The 22,887-nt window shown below is 40.3% G+C and overlaps 1 protein-coding gene across 1 annotated transcript in view; it reads left to right on the top strand.

The window, feature by feature from the left end:
* The window catches only part of SI (sucrase-isomaltase), a 118,093-nt gene that overhangs the window by 72,940 nt on the left and 22,266 nt on the right, over positions 1–22,887 (top strand). The window contains 6 exon segments of the mRNA XM_056110559.1: positions 3,476–3,611; positions 3,613–3,648; positions 11,888–12,008; positions 12,088–12,147; positions 12,150–12,199; positions 12,292–12,417. Of these exon segments, the coding sequence (XP_055966534.1) occupies positions 3,476–3,611; positions 3,613–3,648; positions 11,888–12,008; positions 12,088–12,147; positions 12,150–12,199; positions 12,292–12,417 (529 nt within the window).

Here is a 22,887-nt window from a genome sequence, read left to right as displayed (position 1 = left end):
CAATCAGTAATGGCTCTAGTCCAGCGGTTGTCTGTAAACCTCATTACGTGTCCAGCCCATCTGATTTTTGATGTCTTGGCAAATGAGACAGCGTCCCTGATTCTTGAGCGTTGACGAAGATCAGAACTCCGGATTCTATCTCTCATTTGAGTGAATCGTGATATTCCAAGCATAGTTCTTTCGATTCCTCTTTGAGAGACCCGAATAGTGTTCTCATCCTGTTTTCGTAGGGTCCAGGTTTCTGAGGCATATGTTAATGCAGGAAGAATAGTGGAATCAAAGAGATGTGCTCATAGCTGGAGGTTCTTTGTCCTTTTATTTATTTCTTCAATGCTCTTGAAGGCATTCCAAGCCACTCTCTTTCTCCTGCGCAACTCAGGTGCCAGGTCATTCATCATGTTGATTTCTCGACCTAGGTATATATAACTGTTGCATTCGGAGATGGTGGTTCCGTTGAGAGCGAATGGAGCGTCAGGAATAAGGCTGTTTCTCATAAACATTGTCTTCGTAAGATTCAGCTGTAGTCCGACCTTTCCACATTCACGGTCAAAGTTGTTCAGCATTTGTGCCGCTTGGTTGATGTTTGGTGTTATTAGAACGATGTCATCAGCAAAGCGGAGATGGTGTAGTTGCCGACCATCTATCTTCACTCCCATGTTTTCCCATTCCAGTCGTCGCATGATGTTCTCTAGGGTGGCACTGAAGAGTTTTGGTGAAATGGTATCACCCTGCCGAACCCCTCTCTTGATATGGATGATTACTTCTTTGTAGAATGGTGAGATCTTGGTAGTGAATCCGCAATAGAGCTCACGAAGGATCCTGATGTATTGAGTTTGTATGCCCCAATTGGCTAGGGCTTCCATGACCGCTTCCGTCTCAACAGAATCAAAGGCCTTCTTTAAATCAATGAACGTTAGACAGAGCAGCATCTTGAACTCCCGAGATACCTCAATGAGCTTGGTTATTGTGTGGATATGGTCGATGGTACTGAATCCTTTTCGGAATCCAGCTTGTTCACATGGTTGTCCTTCATCTAGTGTTCTGCTAATCCTATTCAGGATGACTAAAGTGAATAGTTTGTAGATGACAGACAATAGGCAGATGGGCGATAGTTGCCAATGTCGTGGATGTCTCCTTTCTTGTATAGTAGTACAGTCCTGCTGGTTTTCCATTGGGATGGAACTTTGCATTCAGACAGGTAGTGTGTGAAGAGCCAAGCCAATGTATTGATGAGTACTGATGGTAAGTTCTTCAGGTGTTCAGGTCTGATCTTGTCTGGGCCAGGTGCTCTTTGTTTCTTTACCGACGAGATGGCATGTTGGATTTCGGAAGGGAGAACATTGGGAACGACATATCCATCATGTGGTATGTGGTATGTGGGCAAGTGGATGTGGCTATTAAAGAAATCTGAGTAGAAGTCATGAATAATCTTCTCCATTGCCCTTCTGGAAGATGTGATAGATCCATCATGATGTCGGAGGGCAGTCATCTTGGTTTTGTAGTTGGTGAAGGACAGGCGGGCATTACGAATGTTTTTCCCAGCTTCTGCTGCATCTACCAGTACTGCTGCTCTCCTGTTTTTGAGGTCATCCTTGGTGGCTTCTCTGCACTGTTTTGCCAGTTCGGACGTTCGCTTGTGGTTGCCAGAGGCACGTGCCAAGCCACGTTGGCGAATAAGTTCAAGAGTGTTCAAAGAAAGACGGTTTTTTGTGGTTATCTCTCTCTTGGCATTCCTCGCACAATCATGGAGGTACTGAATCATTCGATCGTATTCCTCATCAATGTTGTCAAAGACAGCATCTTCCCATGTTGCCACAATAGAGCCAAAGAGCTCCCAGTTGGTGGTTGTTCTGGGAGTCCTCTTCTTAAACCTTGCATTCTTTTCTCCTCGTTCTGTGAGGTAGAATTTTGCACAAAGAAGACGGTGGTCTGATCCCGTTTGGAATTTTGGGACAACAGCAACATCGGTTAGGCAAAACCGCCGATTGAATATGATGTGGTCTATTTCATTGTGGAACTGTCCATCGGGAGACTCCCATGTCCAACGTTTAGATTCAGCCTTTTGGAATTGTGAGTTACCATGGAAGGTTTTGGTTGACATGATGAACTCAGACAGTCTGTCACCCTGTTCGTTCCATTCCAGGCCATGGGTTCCGATGTGGAGTTCATCGACTGATCTTCTTGGTCCTATCTTGGCATTAAAATCACCGACAATGATCTTGTAGAAGGTGTGATCTTCTTTATAGAACTTCTCCAGCTCCATGTAGAATTTCTCAGTTTCTCTTTCACCATAACTGGATGTTGGTGCATAGACAACAAAGATAGAAACTGCCGGTAGTGAGCCACATTTATTCAAGTGTAATCGTCCGATTCGGGTTGTTAGGCATTCAAATGAATCAATGCTCGTGACTAAGTTTGTGTTGACAAGGATACCGACACCACCGATGCCTCTTTTATCACATGTTCCAAGGAACAGTTCTTCTCCAGTGTCGAAAACAGCATGATGGGATTGATGTCTTCTCGTTTCGGTCAGACCAATGATGTCGTACTTGATCTTTCGTGCTTGTACCATAAGGTCTTCAACGGATGCAGCAGATGCCAGCGTACGAGCATTAAAAGTACAGACAATCATTTTTGTTTTTCTGCGTTTTGGTAGCCTATGTCTGCCTTGGTGTTTTATCAGCCTCTCCTTCCATATCCTTCTCGACTCTGCATATTCAGGGTTAGGGAAATGAAATCCATTTATTACTGGATTTGGCATATCAATTTGGTCTATTTGGCATAGACTACGGATAGCTTGCCAGGCCCTGCCGTGCGGATTGGATATTTAAGGATATTTAAGGTACCCTGAAAACTTAGAGAAAAGTAAGAAAAAATAAAAAAAGTAAAAGAAAAAATAATCTAATATTTATCATTAATCATGACACTATTTTATATATGATATATATGAATATATGATAAAATAGTATATAATGTTTTAAATATAAGGTAAAGGTAAAAGGTAAAGGTCCTCCCGTTGATCGTCGATTTGCTCGAGCGGGCCCAGTAACGTCTCCATTGGAGACTTTGTTGTTACTGTGTCTGGCATATCGAATACTCTCGGTAGCTTGCCGGGCTCTCCGAGAGGGGCAGAGGAATCGAACCCGGGTCGGCCATGTTGGCCGCATGTAAGGCGAACGCCCTACCCGCTGTGCTATTGCTCAGCACAGCGGGTAGGGCGTCTGCCTTGTACGCAGCCAACATGGCCGACCCAAGTTCGATTCCTCTGCCCCTCTCGGAGAGCCCGGCAAGCTACCGAGAGTATTCGATATGCCAGACACAGTAACAACAAAGTCTGCAATGGAGACGTTACTGGGCCCGCTCCAGTTTTAAATAAGTGTATATAATATTAATGTATAATATGGTATTATGTTTATATATTATACATTTATATATTAATTTGTATGCGGGTATATAATTTCCTTTTTTTTTTCAGTTGGGATTCATCCCTATCTGGATTAACTTTTAATGGCCAAGTCATTAAAATACCTATTCGTCTGCCATCAGAATATGCATATGGCACTGGGGAAATGGAATACATGCAATTTAAAAGAGATCTGGACTGGCATACTTTGGGGAATGTTTAACAGAGACCAATATCCTGATGTAGTTGGCACTCATTACTGCATATTAACAGTTATAACTATGATTAGGATTTGAATCACTTATTTATTGACTTGTATTTCAGTATTGAATGTGAAAGGTTTTAGAGAGCTCTAAAGATCCTTTAGTTATTTTTTGAAAAAAAAAAAAAGAACAGAATGAATTATAGGTGAAAATAGAGAAGTCGATATATAATATGATATGCTCCAATGAAAAGTGAGAACATTATGGAATTCCAGAAGGGTCTTAACTGCATAAGAGAAATAGAAGTTTCCTATGAAATTACTTTTATTCTCATATTTTTAAATAACTAACTAGATCTTGCCTTATATTTTTAGTTATTTTCCCCCTATTACCCACAACTGAAGTTGTGCATTTTTGAGGATTTATTGTTAATCATAAAAATATAAAATATTTCTATAACTTCTTATTTTCCCTGAATGTATTCTTAATGGGCTGGAGCAATAACACAGCGGGTAGGGCCTTGCACGCAGCCAACATGGTTGAGTCGAGTTCGATTCCTCCACCCCTCTTGAAGAGCCTGGCAAGCTACCCATGACGTATTCGGTATGCCAAACACAGTAACAATTGTCACGATGGAGACATTACTGGGCCTGCTTGAGCAAATCGATGAACAATGGGAGGACAGTGACAGTGACAGTATTCTGATTAATGGAACACATTTAAAGAATTTGAACACAATTTTATACCTAATATTAACTACGCTTAACCTAATCTTATTAAGTTTTGATAAAATATAACATTTTCTTTTAAAATGTGAATTTCATCAAAATGATTTATTGAGAATGAGATTATAAATGTGTATATTACTGATACCACATCGTCTTTTAAGTACTTAAATGACTTTTAGTGTGTTGTAATAGATCAAACGTACATTGGGAAATCTCTTTTTTATTTATACTCACTTGAAAAATTATGCTTACCAAAATTTATTTTATTAAATTTATTCAACATTGAGGACACAGAAATCATACAGAAAGTAAGGTGGTAGTCCTGCATGTGCTCTGTTGTCTGCAAACCTACCTTGGTATCTCAGCACACTATATGGTTCTCTGAGCAGAGTTGGTGTAACGCTGAGAACAGAGCCAATGATATCCTGTGAAAAGCACTAGGTGTGCCCGCCACTTTCCTAAAATAAATTTAACATTGAATTAGAGAGACTGAACAGAGTTTAAGGATTGCTTAGGATGTGGCCAAACCCAGTTGGATCCAGGACCATATAGTATGCTGAGTATTCTAGGGAGTAAATTTGAGCACAACACCAGGTGCTGATAGGCGTGTTCTAAACCTCCAATAATAATAATAATAATAATAAAAACCCCGCATTCTAAAATAATTCAGTTTTAGTTTGACATTACTGGGAAAATAAATTTTTAATTCTCATTATATAAATTTTTCATAACACTTCTTAGTTTAAGTTTAGATCAAATATGTCATCAGGTTATAAGTTTAGCAATTATTTGATAAACAGGAGTTTCAATAATATAAGTTTAAATTATTATAATACTGTGTACTTAAGCAATTTGAGTAGTTTATAAGTGAAGATGTGACTTGCAGAATAACAATTTCTAATAACAGTTCTCATTTGCATCAATTGATGTGACAGTAGTTGTATTACACATTTATGTAAATAATATTATAATTTGCAAATGTGAATATTATTGGGTATTTGATACCACACTAAGAATTGCTTAGAAGCTATTTTTGGCTCTATACTTCTGGGTGACCTTGGCAGAGTTCAGGGATATGTGTTGTAAGGGATCCTATTTAGGGGACAGACTGAGCACTTTAATCATCTCCATGTTATATTTCTGTTCCGGTGTATTCATTCTTTAAATTTTTATTTTATACTTTATTTATTTAAAATTTTATTTTATTTAAATGAAAATTTAAACAATTTTTATTTTAAATTTTTTAATTATTAAAAAATTAAATATATTTAAAATGTATTTAGACACCAGGATTTACAAAGTTTTTTAAAATGGGGTTTCCAATCTAGAATGTTTCCACCTCCAATCCCACCACTCCATGACCCCATTCCTCCTCCAGGGACCCCAAGTTTCCTCTCACTTCCCAACCTGAATCCTTGACAGACGCATTTTCTAATTTAATTATTGTAATTTGGTTTCCATACTTTATATAGTGTTGGATTTAGCAAATTACGTGTATTTATATTTTAAAACAGTAATAGTATGTATAATAAAGAAATAATTTTATAATGGAAATAATGTCTATTTTATTCAACACATTTGATATTAGCAAAGAAGGACCATTTAAATTATTAAGCTAAATTTCACAATGAATTTACATATTGACAAAAGTCATATGTTTTTATTATATTTATTTAAATTTTTAGTATAAACTTTTTTTTTCCCCTTTATTTTATTTTATTTTTTTTAAAGTTGTAGATTTACAATTTTTTGTGCTTTGGTTTCAATTATACAATGATCAGATACCCATCCCTCCACCAGTGCCCATTTTCCACCACCATGGATAATATCCCTCCCACCCCCATCCCCCCATCCCCCCTGTCTCTGTGGCAGGGCAATCCCCTGTGTTCTCTCTCTCCTTTTGGGTGTTGTGGTCTGCAAAAGAGGCATTGAGTGGCAAACATGTTCAGTCCATAGTCTACTTTCTACATGCATCTCCCCTCCTGGGAGGATCCTCCAAACATCCTTTATTTGGTGCTCCCTTCTCTATCTGAACAGCCCTTTCCTCTAGGATACCCGGCTGGCCTCTAAGTTATGGAGTAATCCTCCTGGTGCTGATCTCAGCTATTCTTGGGTATTAATCTCATACTTTGTTACTTTATATCCCCCAGATGAATGCAATCTTTCTATGTCTATCCCTCTCTTTCTGACTCATTTCGCTTAGCATGATACTTTCCATATTGTACCACTTGTATGTAAATTTCATGACTTCATCTTTTCTAAGAGCTACATAGTACTCCATTGTGTAGATGTACCAAAGTTTCTTTAACCAGTCATCTGTTCTTGGGCATTCAGGTTTCTTCCAGTTTCTGGCTATTGTAAAGAGGGCTGCAATGAACAAACAAGTGCAGATGTCACTTCGACTATACATTTTTGCCTCTCTGGGATATATTCCCAGGAGTGGTATTGCTGGGAATAATGGGAGCTCAATTTCTAATTTTTTGAGAATCGTCCATACTGTTTTCCAGAAGGGCTGAACCAGTGGACATTCCCACCAACAGTGAAGGAGTGTCCCTTTCTCGCCACATCCACGCCAGCATCGGTTGCTTTTGTTCTTTTGAATGTGGGCCAGTCTCTGAGGTGTGAGATGGTATCTCATTGTGGTTTTGATCTGCATCTCCCTGATGATTAATGATGTAGAGCATTTTCTCATGTGCTTTTTTGCCATTCGGATTTCTTCTTTGAGAAAGTTTCTGTTCATTTCATTGCCCCATTTTTGGATGGGGTTGGATGTTTTCTTCTTGTGGAGTTTAACCAGTATTTTGTATATCCTGGATATCAACCCCTTGTCAGATGTGTATTCGGTGAATATCCTTTCCCATTCTGTAGACTGTCTTTGTATTTTGGTCACTGTTTCTTTGGAGGTGCAGAAGCTTCTTAGTTTAAGATAGTCCCATTTATCTATCTCTGTTTTCACTTGCTCGGCCAGTGGCGTGGCATCTTTGAAGATACCATTAGCTTCAATGTCATGGAGGGTTTTGCCAACTTTATCTTCAATGTACCTTATGGTTTCTGGTCTGATGTTGAGGTCTTTAATCCATTTTGATCTTACTTTTGTACATGGTGTTAGGCAGAGTTCTGAGCCTATTTTTTTGCATGTAGCCGTCCAGTGATGCCAACACAATTTATTAAAGAGGCTTTCCTTACTCCACTTCACATTACTTGCACCTTTATCAAAGATTAGATGAGCATATGATTGAGGAGAGATGTCAGTGTATTCAACCCTGTTCCATTGGTCTGCAGTTCTGCCTTTGTTCCAGTACCATGCTGTTTTAATTATTACTGCTTTGTAGTACAGTTTGAAGTTCGGGAGGTTGATTCCTCCCATTTTCTTTTTCCCAAGAATTGCTTTAGCTATTCGTGGGGGCTTATTGTTCCATATAAATTTCAAGAGTGTTTGCTCCATTTCTTTGAAGAATGTCATGGGTATCCTTATAGGGATTGCATTGAATTTATACAATGCTTTCGGTAGTATTGCCATTTTGACAATGTTAAGTCTCCCGACCCATGAGCAGGGGATATCTTTCCATTTCCTCATGTCCTCTTTTATTTCCTGAAGTAGCGTTTTGTAGTTTTCTTTGTACAGGTCCTTTACTTCCTTAGTTAAGCTGATTCCTAGGTACTTGATTTTCTGGGGCACAATTGTGAACGGGATTGTTTTTTTCATGTTGCTTTCTTCTCTCTCACTGTTTGCGTATAGGAAAGCCATGGACTTTTGGGTATTGATTTTATAACCTGCAACTTTACTATACGAGTCTATTGTTTCTAGGAGTTTTTTGGTGGAAGTTATTGGGTTCTCTAAGTAGAGTATCATATCATCTGCGAAAAGTGAGAGCTTGATTTCTTCCTTTCCTACCTGAATGCCCTTAATATCTTTTTCCTGCCTAATCGCTATTGCAAGTACTTCCAGTACTATATTGAACAGCAGTGGAGAGAGTGGGCATCCCTGTCTCGTCCCTGATCTTAGAGGGAAGGCTCTCAGTTTTTCCCCATTGAGGATGATGCTTGCTGTAGGCTTGTGGTAGATGGCTTTAATTATGTTGAGGAAGGTCCCCTCTATACCCATTTTGGCTAGGGTTTTCATCATAAAGGGGTGCTGGATCTTATCAAATGCTTTCTCTGCATCTATTGATATGATCATATGCTTTTTATCTTTTCTTTTGTTGATATGGTGGATTATGTTGATTGATTTCCGAATGTTAAACCATCCTTGCATCCCTGGGATGAATCCTACTTGGTCATGGTGTATGATCTTTTTAATGAGTAGTTGGATTCTATTTGCTAGTAGTTTGTTGAGGATCTTTGCATCTGTGTTCATCAGGGATATCGGCCTGTAATTCTCTTTCTTTGTGGTATCTCTGTCTGCTTTTGGTATCAGTGTGATATTTGCTTCGTAGAAACTCTTCGGAAGTGTTTTTGATATTTCAATTTCGTGGAAAAGCTTAAAGAGCATTGGGAGTAAGTCCTCTTTAAAGATTTGGAAGAATTCACTAGTGAATCCATCCGGGCCAGGACTTTTGTGCTTGGGGAGACTTTTTATTACCATTTCAATTTCCTTGATAGTGATAGGTCTGTTCAGGTATTCCAGGTCTTCTTGGTTCAGCCTTGGGAGTCTGTAGGAGTCTAGGAATTTATCCATTTCCTCGAGGTTTTGATGTTCCGTGGCATAAAGCTTCTCAAAGTACTCCCTGAGGATCCTCTGAATTTCTGTGGTTTCTGTTGTAATGACCCCCTTTTCATTTCTGATTCGGTTTATTAGGGTTTTATCTCTCCCTTTCTTTGTGAGTTTTGCTAGAGGCTTATCGATCTTGTTAATTTTCTCGAAGAACCAGCTCTTGGTTTCATTGATCTTTCGGATTGTTTTTTGGGTTTCCATCTCGTTAATCTCTGCTCTGAGTTTTATTATTTCCTTTCTCCTGTTCGGGTTGTGCTCCTTTTTTTGGTCCTTCTCCAAGCTCTTAAGCTGTGAGGTTAGGTTACTTATGTGTGCTCGCTCCTCCTTCCTGAGGAATGCTTGTAGAGCTATAAACTTTCCTCTTAACACAGCCTTTGCTGTGTCCCATAAGTTTTGGTAACTCGTGTTCTCATTTTCATTCGTTTCTAGGAATCTTTTGATTTCCTCTTTGATTTCCTGTCTAATCCACTCGTTGTTCAATAGTGCACTGTTTAATTTCCAGGTGTTTGATTTAGTTTTCTGTTTTTGTGTGTGATTTACTTCTAATTTCAGCGCATTATGGTCTGAGAAGATTGTTGATACAATCTCTACCTTCTTAATTTTATGGAGGCATGTTTTGTGGCTCAGCATGTGGTCTATCTTGGAGAATGTTCCATGTACGCTTGAGAAGAATGTGTATTCAGCTTTTTGTGGATGAAGTGTCCTGTATATATCTACTAAGTCCCTTTCTTCCATTGTTTCCCTCAAATGAAGTATGTCCTTGCTAAGCTTGAGTCTGGTTGATCTATCAAGAGGTGACAAAGCAGTGTTGAAGTCTCCCACTAGTATTGTGTTGCTATTGATGTCTTTTTCCAAATCTATGAGTAGTTGTTTTAAGTACTTTGCTGGTCTCTCATTAGGTGCATATACATTTATTATTGTAAGTTCTTCCTGTTGTACAGATCCTCTGATGAATAAGAAATGGCCTTCACTGTCTCTTATGACCTTCCTCACTCTGAAATCGATGTGGTCTGATATAAGGATGGCTACCCCAGCTTTTTTATGGGAGCTGTTTGCCTGTAGGATTGTTTTCCAGCCTTTGACTCTGAGTCTGTGTTTGCTTTGACTATTGAGATGCGTTTCTTGCAGGCAGCAGAATGTTGGGTTCAATTTTCTAATCCATCCTGCCACTCTATGTCTTTTAATTGGTGCGTTTAGCCCATTGACATTGAGAGAGATTATTGTTATGGGATTTTGTCCCATTGTTCTGTTAAAATTTGGTGTATTTGAGGGGCCTTTCTTGCCTTAAAGTAGCCCATTTAGTTGTTCTTGTAACCATGGTTTTGAGACTATGAAGTTCCTGAGCTGTTGTTTGTCTGTGAAACTGTGTGTTGTTCCTTCTATTATGAATGAGAGTCTTGCTGGGAAAAGTATTTTGGGGGAGGCATTTATTTCATTGAGTTTTTTTACTATGTCCCACCACTGTTTTCGGGCCATGAGGGTTTCATCAGAAAAATCAGCTGTGAATTTTAAGGATGCTCCTTTGTAAGAGATTTCTTTCTTCGATCTTGCTGCTTTCAGAATTTTGTCTCTGTCTAAGGTTTTGGTCATTTTGATCAGAATGTGTCTTGGGGTATTTTTATTCGGATTTCTTCTAGCTGGTACCCTTCGGGCCTCCTGAATATGGTCACAAATTTTCTTCAGCTCTGGAAATGTTGTAGCAATGATGTCTTTGACAGTTTCTTCTTCATCGAGGTTTTCTTCCTGTCCCTCTGGGACTCCAATAATTCTTATGTTACCCCTCTTAGCTTCATCACGATCTTCTCTTGCCATCTGTTCCCGAATTGTGAGTCTCTTTTCCATTTTCTGCTCTTTTCTGGAGAGTCTCTGAACTTCATCTTCGAGCTCACTGATTCTGTTCTCAGCCGCTCTTACTCTGCTGCTGAGGCCTTCCACTGAGCTTTTCAATTCGCCTACGAGATTTTTCAGGTCTGACATTTCTGATTGCATTTTCCTCATTTCTGCCTTCAGATCCTCTTGTCTTCTATTGGCATTGCTTTCCATAGTTTCTTTTAATTCCCTAAGCATCCTAAGTAGCTCCCTTCTGAATTCCTTGTCAGAGAGGTTGTCTAACACTACAGTACTGTTGGTGTCATCTGGGCTAGACTCTTCAATGTGAATGTTTGGTGGGCTTTTGCGTTGCTTTACCATTGTGAGAGGTGTGGTTTAGTCCTTCACGTTCAGTGTTACTATTCTGCTTGATATGCAGTGTGAGTTAAGATAGGCTTATGAGTTATTGGCAACTGTGTTTCTAGTGGCTGAGCTAAACTAGAGAAGTTTCCATCTAAGAAGTTAGCTTATGGTTCCTATGGCATATGTAGTGGGAAAATATTTCGCGGCCGCTAATGCGGCCGCGGCTCCGGAAAGAGTCCCTGGCACTGGACGAGGAGTTGGGAATGTCTCCTGTTTGGAATTGGAGCCGTTCAGCTTTGTTGCCCAGAGCTGGGCCTCTGTGCCCATCCCACGCAGATCAGGGGTTGAAAACCGGCTGTCTAGGGGCTGTTTCTAGCTGCTCGTGCCCAGAGAGGAACCCAGGCCCTTGGGGGCGGGCTGTACCTGTTGGAATTGGAGCCGTTCAGCTTTGTTGCCCAGAGCTTGGCCTCTGTGCCCGTCCCACGCAGATCAGGGGTTGAAAACCGGCTGTCTAGGGGCTGTTTCTAGCTGCGCGTGCCCAGAGAGGAACCCAGGCCCTTGGGGGCGGGCTGTACCTGTTGGAATTGGAGCCGTTCAGCTTTGTTGCCCAGAGCTGGGCCTCTGTGCCTGTCCCACGCAGATCAGGGGTTGAAAACCGGCTGTCTAGGGGCTGTTTCTCTAAACTTTTAATTCCTATGGATTTCATCCTTATTATATGGCCCTGGAAGATGAGGAAAATGCTCATGGAGATTTTTTACTAAATAGCAATGCTATGGATAAAGCAATAAGTAGTGAACTTCCATTTTATGCGACATTTTAACACAATATCTTATGTGTAGATAAAAACAATAATATTTTGATTTTCAGAGGTTACATTTCAGCTAACTCCTGGTCTAACTTACCACACAATTGGAGGAATCTTGGACTTCTAATGTTTTAGTTTCCAACTCCAGAAGTTGCAACAAAGCAGTACCATAAAGTATTGCATCTTTTAAAAAATGTAATATTTTTTATAATAGTTTACAATTATTCTCTCAGTTCACAAATGAGTAAAATCCCCCCCACCCCCAGGTAATTGGCCATCCAGTCATGCCACCTTACTGGGCTATGGCATTCCATTTATATCAATATGGATATGAATTTACTTCAGAGATTGAACAACTCTATGAGGTTATGGTATCTGCTCAGATACTCTTTGTAAGTACATCACTTTTTTAAAGACAACATTTAATGTGGCACCTAAAATTATAAGTATTTAAACATATATATACTTTTAAATTAGCTGAATGTTTGATAATAATCCTAGTTGTGAGTAACATATTGTATGTGAAATTTTTACAAAATACCATTATTATATTAGCACTGTAGCACTGTCCTCCTGTTGTTCATCGATTTGCTCTAGCGGGCCCAGTAACGTCTCCATTGTGAGACTTGTTGCTACTGTGTTTGGCATATTGAATATATCATGAGTAGCTTGCCAGGCTTTTCCATGTGGGCAAGATACTCTTGGTAGCTTGCCAGGCTCTCCAAGAGGGGCAGAGGAATCGAACCTGGGTCAGCTGGGTTGGCCGCATGCAAGGCAAATGTCCTACCACTGTGCTTTCACTCCAGCCCTCCATTTTCATAATAATAAGTTACGATGAGCATTGTTTCATGTGCCTGTTGGCCATCTGTTGGTCCTCCCCAGAAAGGTGTCTATTCACTTCCTCTCACCATCTTTAGATTGCTGTTGTTGTTCTTAGAGAGAACTTTTAAGATTCTAGATATCAACCCTTTATCTGATGTGTTGAGTGCAAATATTTTCTCCCACTCTGTCTTCATTTAATTTTAGATGGTGTTTCTTTAACTATACAGAAACAATTCAGATTCATGTAGTCCTACTTTTTTTTGTGGTTATCTTATTTTCTCAGCACCATTTGTTAAAAAGACTGCCTTTGTTCCATTTCTTGTTCTCAGTTCCTTTGTCAAAAGTTAGTTGACTTAGTTGACTTATATGTGCTGGTTTATCTTCTCCTATAGAGAGATCACTTGATCACTTGACATCCCATTACTCATTGATTCGCTTGAGCAGACACCAGTAATGTTTCCTTTCATCCCTGTCGTGTGCTAGTGTAGCCCAATGGCATCTACTCGTTCTAGGCACACGAACAGCCTCAAATAGATCATTCAGTGTCTTGACGAAGTCTAACCATCTCATAGGTGGGCGGTCAAGCGATCTTTTGACATCCTGTGGAATCCAGTCAGTAGTGGCTTTAGTCCAGCGGTTGTTTCCAAATCTCATTACGTGTCCAGTCCATCTGATTTTTGATGCCTTGGCAAATGAGACAGCATCTCTGATTCCTGACTGTCAGTGGAGGTTGGAACTCCAGATTCTTTCTCTCATTTGAATGAAGTATAACTCCAAGCATAACTCTTTTGATTCCTCTTAGGGAGACACAAAGAGTGTTCTCATTCAGTTTTCGTAGGGCCCAGGTCTCTGAAGCATATGCTAATGCAGGAGGAACAGAAGAACTGGAGACATATGCCCAGAGCCGGAGTTTCTTTGTCCTCTTAGCTATGTCTTTGATGCTCCTGAAGGCGTTCCAAGTCGCTGTCATCCTTCTGCACAACTCAGGAGCCATGTCATTCATCATATAGACTTCTCAACCTAGGTACACATAACTGTTGCATTCGGAGATGTTCATCCCATTAAGAGTGAATGGAACGTCAGGAACAATACCATTTCTCATAAACATTGTCTTCGTGAGATTCAGCTGTAGTCTGACCTTTCCACACTCATGGTCGAAGTTGGCCTGCATATGTGCCATTTGGCTGATGTTTGGTGTTATTAGAACGATGTCATCAGTGAAGCAGAGGTGGTATAGTTGCCGACTGTCTATTTTCACTCCCATTCCTTCCCATTCCAGTCATCGCATGATGTTCTCGAGGGTGGCACTGAAGAGTTTCGGTGAAATGATATAACCTACCAAACCCCTCTCTTGACGTCAATGATCACCTGCCTCTAGAATGGTGAGATCCTGGTAGTGAATCTGTAATACAGTTCACAAAAGACCCTGATGTATTGAGTTTGAACGCCCTGTTTGGCTTGGGCTTCGGAGACCACTTCAGTCTCAACAGAATCAAAGGCCTTCTTTAAATCAATGAACATTAGACAGAGCGGCATCTTGAACTCCCGAGAAACCTCAATGAGCTTGATTATCGTGTGGATATGGTCGATGGTGCTGAATCCTGTTTGGAACCCAGCTTGCTCGCATGGTTGTCCATCATCCAGTGTTCTGCCAATCCTATTCAGGATGACTTGAGTGAACAGCTTGTAGACGACATACAACAGGCAGATTGGGCGATAGTTGCCAATGTCATGGATGTCTCCCTTTTTGTACAGTAGTACAGTCTTGCTGGTTTCCCATTGGGATGGAAACTTGCATTCAGACAGGTAGCATGTGAAGAGCTTAGCCAGTGTATAAATGAGTACTGATGGCAGGTTCTTCAGAAGTTTGGTTCTGACATTGACTGGGCTGCGTGCTGTTTCCTTCTTTACCAATAAAATGGCATTTTGGATTTCAGATAGGAGAACGTTGGGAATGACATATCCATCCTGGAGAATTTGGTATGTCGGCAGGTGAACTTGGCTATCGAAGAGATCCGAGTAGAAGTCATAGATAATCTTCGCCATTGCCCTTCTGGAAGATGTGATAGATCCATCAGGACATCGTAGGGCAGTCATCTTGGTCTTGTAGTTGGTAAAGGACAGGCAGGGGTTGCAAATGCTTTTCCAGCTTCTGCCAGATCTGTCAACACTGCTGCTCTACTCTCTTTGAGGTCTTCCTTTATCTCTTCTCTACCCTGCTTTGTGAGCCCGGACATTCGCTTGTGGTTGCCTGAGACTTGCACCAAGCCACTTTGGCTAATAAGCTCGAGAGTTTTCAAAGACAGTTGTTTTTTTGTAGCTATCTCTCTCTCCACGTTCTTTGCACAATTGTGGAGGTGCTGAATCACTGGATCATATTCCTCGTCAATGTTGTCAATGACGGCATTTTCCCATGTTTCCACAATAGTGCTGAAGAGCTCCCAATTGGTGGTTGGTCTGGGAGTTCTCTTTTTAAACTTTGTACCCATTTCTCTCTTCTCTGTGAAGTAGAATTTTTCATGAAGGAGATGGTGTTCCGATCCCGTTTGGAATTTTGGGACAACAGCAACATCTCTCAGGCAAAACCTTTGATTGTATATGATGTGGTCAATTTTGTTATGGAATGGTCCACTGGGAGACTCCCATATCCAACGTTTAGATTTGGCCTTCTGGAACTGTGAGTTACCATAGATGATCTTGGTCGACATGATGAACTCAGACAGTCTGTCACCTTGTTCGTTCCATTCTAGGTTATAGGTCCCAATGTGGATGGAGTTCTTTAGCTGATCTTCTTGGTCCTATCTTGGCATTAAAATCACTAAAAATGGTCTTTTAGAAGGTATGGTCTTCTTTATGGAACTTCTCCAGTTCCATGTAGAACTTCTCAATTTCTCCATTATAATTTGATGTTGGTGCATAGACAACAAAGATAGAAACTGCCGGAAGTGAGTCACATCTATTCAAGTGTAATCATCCGATTCAGGTTGTTAGGCTTTGAATGAATCAATATTTATGGCCAAGTTTATTTTGACAAGTCACCAGTACCACCGACACCTCTTTTGTCAAATGTTCCTAGGAGCAGTTCTTCTCCATTGTCAAAAACGGTGTGTTCTTCTCCCAACACCCTTTATTTGGTGCTCCCTTCTCTATCTGAGCTGTCTGTCCCCCTAGCATGTGTGGATGGCCTCAAAACCATGAAGTAAAATTCCTGGTACTAATATCAGCCATTCTTGGGTGTTAGTCTCCTCTTTTGTTACTTTATGTTCCCCAGATGAATGCAATCTATGTCTATCCCTTTCTTTCTGAGTCATTTCGCTTATCACCCATTGCCTCTTTTGCAAACCACAACACCCAATAAGAGAGAGAGAACAAAAGGGAATGCCCTGCCACAGAGGCAGGGTGAGATGGGGGTGATGGGGGGTGGGAGGGATACTGGGATCCGTGGTGGTGGGAGATGGGCACTGGTGGAGGGTTGGGTATTTAATCATTGTATAATTGAAACCCAAGCACAAAAATTTGTAAGTCTACAAGTGTACCTCACGGTGTCTCACTAATAAAAATTAAAAAAAAAAAAACAATGTGTGATGCTTTCTCGTCTCAGTCAGACCAATGATGTTGTACTTGATCTTTTGTGCTTGCACCATCAGGTCCTCAATGGATGCATCCGATGCCAGCATAAGTGCATTGAAAGTAAAGATAGTCATTTTTTTTCCTTCTTCGTTTTAGCAGCCTAGTTCGGCCGTGAGATTTTAATAGCCTCTCATTCCTCATCCTTCTTAACACTGCCGTATTGGTGGCTTTTTTAAGATCAGAGGAATGAGACCCATTGTATTTACTGGTTTTGTCACATCGAATATGCCACGGATGCTTGCCAGGCTCTGCAGTGCGGGTGGAACACTCTCGGTAGCTTGCCAGGCTCTCTGAGAGGAATAGAGGCTTTCAGGGCAGCCTTTAATCATCTTTGCAGGTGTTCCCATGGTTCAAACTGTTGGAGTACAAGGAGCTTAGGTTTATCAGGTTGCACCCATCACAGTGCTCCCGAGTCACCCCCATTACTTTGTTTGTCTGTAACTACTTCTTTGTGCTCTCTTCCCCAACCAATTTGTAAGGTCTCATCCTTCTAGGACACTGAACTTGTACCGTAAGTTAATATTGACTTTCTCCTCTCCTTATGTCTTTTGAGCAGTTTACTTTAATGCAATGTCCTTTTTGTATAGATACAGGAAGACAATTAATATTATGCTTTATAACAGGATTTAATTGGCTTTGAATATTATTCACTCTTGGGCATATGCTTTCTCAACTCAAGCCTCAGTTGCCCTCACTTCCTAGCACCCCAAGGGCAGGGTCCCGACGTGGGACTGGATGGAACCAGGGCAAGCCGGTAAGTTATGTGCTACCCTGGCATTGAGATGGACCAGGCCAAGGTGCCACGATTCTTAACTATAGGTTAAGAGTTTGATCATAAGCAAATGCTGTCATGATCCAAAAGTAACGACGAGACTAGGACCCTGCTGCAGGAATAGGAAAGATATCTGGCCTGAGCACTGCAGTCTGAGATTGAGATGACCCTGGGAGAGCAATTCTATAAGTTTAAAGTACTTCTTACTGTGTCCATACAAAATGATTTATATTATGTATGCTTATATGTTGGTCGGACAAGGAGAGGAGAAACACATCCAGGGAAATCTGTTCTAGGGTGGGTTGATCTGCTTAAATGAGAATCTGTCCTAGAAGCAGTTTTCCTGTGTGTCCTGACTAGCTTGGATGAGACTGAACCTTTCCCCCTCCAAACTGCCTTCAGTAAATGATTTCAGTATATTGAGGCAGTTTCCCTTATCTCACAGGAACCTAGCTGGTCTTAGGTATGCAGATCCCAGGTGCTAAGCCAGGCCTGATCTTTGAGATGTAGACTCCAAGCTCTAGCAGACTGGTCTTTGATGTGCTAATCCAAGTGCTTATAGCTTATAAAAGGTGAGGCCAATATTACTGGCCAGTGGATGTAAAGAAACAATGTATGGTTTGTTGCCTCAATGTTCTTTCTGTAGCTCCTTTTGATGACATCACCCTATTGCGCCCTTTAGAAGTACCATGATCTATATAAGGGGATTTTCGGGGCTCTCTGGGGGGACACGTGCATCAGAAAACCTGGGAAGATGGGGCTGAGTACAGAAGCTGAGAGAACAAAGGTGCACGTGCTTGAGGACTCCTGAGGCCTCCATGACATACATTTCTAGCATGTAATAAACTGCTGCTAAGACCAACCAGCTTGGCCCTCGTTTCCTTCCTCCGCCTGACCATCGCCATTGACCTCCCTGGAGTAGGGAAATGGCCTAAGACTACCGAACACGGGCGGAGGAAGAGATAGGCTGCGGCCGTCCCTTTGCCCGTCCTTTTTTGTGTGTTTACACACAAACCATATTTAAATCCCCTCAAATATGGTGCAGTAATCTTGTATTAAGTGTTTTATGATGTGTTGCGAGGCCGGAAAGTGTCCTGGAGTGTGGCGTCAGCTGGGTAGTGGAGGTAGTGGAGTTAATGGAGGTCTGCCGGACTGCTGGAAGCAGGCAGAGGATCTCTGCTCCCGGGTCTGCTGAGCCTGGTGTTCAAAGTCAGAGTGTTGAGAGAATATTTATTTATTTCATTCCCACACTCAAGGTTTACTATACCGTTAAACATGCTTTTAATACATACAGTAATATAATACCACAACTATGAAAATAGAGCCAAATTCTCTTCCCCATTCTCTGAAGAACCCTCCCAACTCTTGCATCACATTTAAGCTTATTTCTGTGAACAATATCTTCTGTTCTGATCAATTTGGCCATTTGTCATTCCCTTGCTGTGTTTTTTTGATCACACATGTGGGAGAAATATCTTTTATTTGTGTGTGAATGTGGTGACACCTACACAAATATAGACGAATAGAAATAATTTTCTAAAATTCCACAAGATTTTAAATCACTAAGTTAACAAAGTAAATTTAAAAAATTATCTTTTTTATAAGTATGTTAAATTTTGAAAATTATTATTGTAAATAATGATATGCTAATACACAGTAAATTTTCATGAAATAGGTAAATTCTACAACTTTGACAATTAAGAGTAAAGCTTTTAAGGGAGAAAAATTTTTAAGGGGAAATATGAATAGGACTATAGAAGTATAAAAGTGTGTTTTATCCTAAGAAAGGGAATATTTGATTTATATTAGAAAATATTGCATTGTAGATACTACTAAATTTTAAAAATTTATAACTAAAGATTATAATAAAAATCTCAATGGATATAAGAAACACCTAATCATATATAGAACATACTTGATAGGACCTTACTGGAAAGAGTATTCTAGTGGGATGTTTATTTCATTGAATTTTTGTGCTGTATCCCTCTATTCTCTTCTGGCTCATAGTCTCATTTGATAGATCTTATGACACTTAGGGGCTTTCCTTTTTATGATACTTAGTTTTCATTTTTCTGTTTTCAATATTTCATTTCTGTCTTTTGTTTTTGTCATTGTGAGCATAATGTATCCTGGAGTTTTCCTATTTGAGCCTATTTTCGCAGGAGAGTTCAGATCACGTGGATCTGGGTGCCTGCATTCCCAAACTCTGAGAAATTTTTGTCTTTGATTTCTTCATCAAATCTGGCTTCTTGTTCTGAAAGAATTCTGATGATATTGTTCCTATTTAGCTAATCCCATACTCTCATAGGGTATTCACTCATTGTCACATCATTTTTCCATCTCCTTTTGATCCTAGGGCTGGAGCAATAGCACAGCGGGTAGGGAGTTTGCCTTGCACAGAGCCAACACGGCCCACCCGAGTTCGATTCCTCTGCCCCTCTCGGAGAGCCCGGCAAGCTACCGAGAGTATTTCCCCCGCACCACAAAGCCTGGCAAGCTACCCGTGATGTATGCAATTTGCCAAACACAGTACCAACAAGTCTCAAAATGGAGACGGTACTGGGCCCACTCAAGCAAATCGATGAACAATGGGAGGACAGTGCTTTTGATCCTAAAGGTTTCCTCCACTCATGTTGGAGCTACTTGATAGTTTGTTCAACTTCTGTTATTCTGTTTTTAAGATCTTCTATTCAGTTTTTAATATCCCCTACAATACTGTTCTTTTCTACATTTAGTTTTCTCAATTTGGCTTTCATACTTTTTTGAATCCATGAATCTCATACTGAATTTTGAATCTCTTTGACTGAATACCTGTGCCTTTTTTGTTTCTTTTTTTTTGGGGGGGGTGTTGAGGACGGAGAGAGAATGCTATGCTCAGTGTTAACTCCTGGCTCTGTGCTCAGGTATCATTCCTGGTGGTGCTCATGTGACTATATAGGATTTCAGGTTTCAAACCTGGGAAGGCAGTGTTCAAGGCAAGTGTTCTACCTCCTGTGCTTTTACTCTGGCCCCGTTTTTTTTTTTTTAATTCATTAGCCACATACAATGGTGCACAAGGTCCTTCTATGAGGATTTATAGAGCTGGTTGAAGCTATTTGAGCCTTCCATTTAATTGTTTTCACTCATTGACATTAGGCTTCTATGAATATTCCCATAGGATTTGCAGTGTTCCTGTTGTGGCAAGTCTGAATCCAGAACCCTGATATCCCTTAGTTCTATGGGGGATTAAAATGGAATTTTCTTTTTTTCTTCCTTATTCATCTCTATATACTTCCCAGTGAGAGGATGTATAGCTGTGAACAGTGTGAAATTTGATGAGTAGAACTTCTTTGGTGATATGGAACTGGGCCCTGAAGGTTGAGCATACAAGGTTTTAATGTTTTGGTTTGTTTGGTGGGCTTGGGCGACCACATAGTATGCTGGGTAATAAACCTGGGAATTTGGTCACCATTTGCAAGGCAAGCATTTTACTTGTTTTATCTCTTTGTTTTCAGCTGGTTCTAATTGTTAATTTAATTTAAATTTAATCACTTGACTGGAGCGATAGCACAGCGGGTAGGGCGTCTGCCTTGCACGCAGCCAACATGGCCGACCCGAGTTCGATTCCTCCGCCCCTCTCGGAGAGCCCAGCAAGCTACCGAGAGTATTCGATATGCCAGACACAGTAACAACAAAGTCTCCAATGGAGACGTTACTGGGCCCGCTCGAGCAAATCGATGATCAACGGGAGGCCTTTACTTTAATCACTTGATCACTTGACTTCCCGCTAATTGTCAATTTGCTCGAGCGGGCACCAGTGACATCTCCATTTGTCCCTGTCGTGTGCTAGTGTAGCCCAATGGCGTCTGTTTGTTCTAGGAACACGAAGAGCCTCAAACCAATCGTTCATGATCTTGATGAAGAAGTCTGACCATCTGGCAGGTAGGCGGCCACGCGGTCTTTTGACATCCCATGGAATCCAGTCGGTAACAGCTCTAGTCCAGCGGTTGTCTCTAAATCTCATTACATGACCAGCCCATCTGATTTTTGACGCCTTGGCAAACGAGACAGCGTCCCTGATTCTTGATCGTCAAATCAGCTGCCCCCGACGAGCGGCTCTCCGGCACGGCCATGACTCCAGAGCACAGAAACCAATTTCTTAACTATCTAACTTTTTTTTATTATTATTAGTGAAACACCATGAGGTACATTTGTAGATTTACAAATTTTTGTGCTTGGATCTCGGTCATACCACGATCAAATACCCATCCCTCCACCAGTGCCCTTTTAATAGAAATACTTCCAGGGTTAATAAGTAAAATAGCAAAAATCCAAAACATCATTTTATTCTTAAACCCAGCTGTAGAAAGCAAATCATTTCACAACGCTGTTTCAGCATGTCTGATTGGGGGAGGGGGGGTCGTAAACTCTAATAATAACAAATAATAATAATAATAATAATAAATAAATAATAAATAATAACAGTGCATCTTCTATCGAAACAATGTATCTAGTCAAAGTAGATAGAGTATTAACTAGAACTCATCTGCCTCATAGGAATTGGGAGGGGTGGGAGGTGGGGTTCTATTGGGGTTCGCGGTTAAAAATAAGTATTTGTAAAGGGAAATGTGTTTGATATTTACATGACTGAGACCTAAACCCGAAAGCTCTGTAACTTTTCCCACAGTGATTCAATAAAGAAATAAATTATAAAAAAAAATCATCGAAACTCCGGATTCTTTTTCCCATTTGAGTGAAATATGATACTCCAAGAATAGCTCTTTCAATTCCTCTTCAGGAGACCAGAATAGCTTTCTCATCCTGTTTGTGTAGGGCCCAGGTCTCTGAGGCGTATGTTAATGGAGGAAGAACAGTGGAATCAAAGAGATGTGCCTGGAGCCGGAGTTTCTTCATCCTCTTAGCTATTACTTCGATGCTCTTGAAGGCATTCCAAGCCGCTCTCTTCCTCCTGCGCAGCTCAGGTGCCAGGTGCCAGGTCATTTGTCATGCTGACTTCTCGACCTAGGTACACATAACTGTTGCATTCGGAGATGAGAACGAATGGAGCGTCAGGAATGAGGCTGTTTCTCATAAACATTGTCTTCATAAGATTCATTAAAAAATTAAATTTAATATATTTAAATTTTTATTTTAAATATTTTAAAAGTACTTAAATGACAAAATAACAAAAATGATATTTAATAACAAAATTGATAACTTAAATAACAAAATTGATATTTAAAAGTAACATTAAGGAGTCCCAGGAATACTCCTGAGAAACTTTATCATTAAAATTCAAAATATATGGTATATCCTGTTTTACTAAATTAATTTGTTGAAGATAATTTCCTTTTTCCACTTCCTATATCAAGCTATATATAGCTATATCAAGCTACATCAAGCTCCCTTGTTATAGAGTAAATGTTGATATATATTGATGTTATCTCTGTTCTTTCAATCCTGTTGCATTAATATGAGTGTCTATCCAGTACTGTTTTGTTATTTACTATAACCTTATAGTTATAATATAGTTGTAAATGGTTACAAAATAGTTTAAAATAAGGCACATGGTACCTTATGTTTTCTTTATTATCAGAGTTGTTTTAGTTTTAAAGAAAATTTTCAAGTTCCATGTAATGATATTGGGAAACTTGGAAAG

Source organism: Sorex fumeus, unplaced genomic scaffold (assembly GCF_029834395.1).
Source record: "Sorex fumeus unplaced genomic scaffold, SorFum_2.1 ptg000010l, whole genome shotgun sequence".
Lineage (NCBI taxonomy): Eukaryota > Metazoa > Chordata > Mammalia > Eulipotyphla > Soricidae > Sorex > Sorex fumeus.
This window is presented reverse-complemented; position numbering and strand designations above follow the sequence as displayed.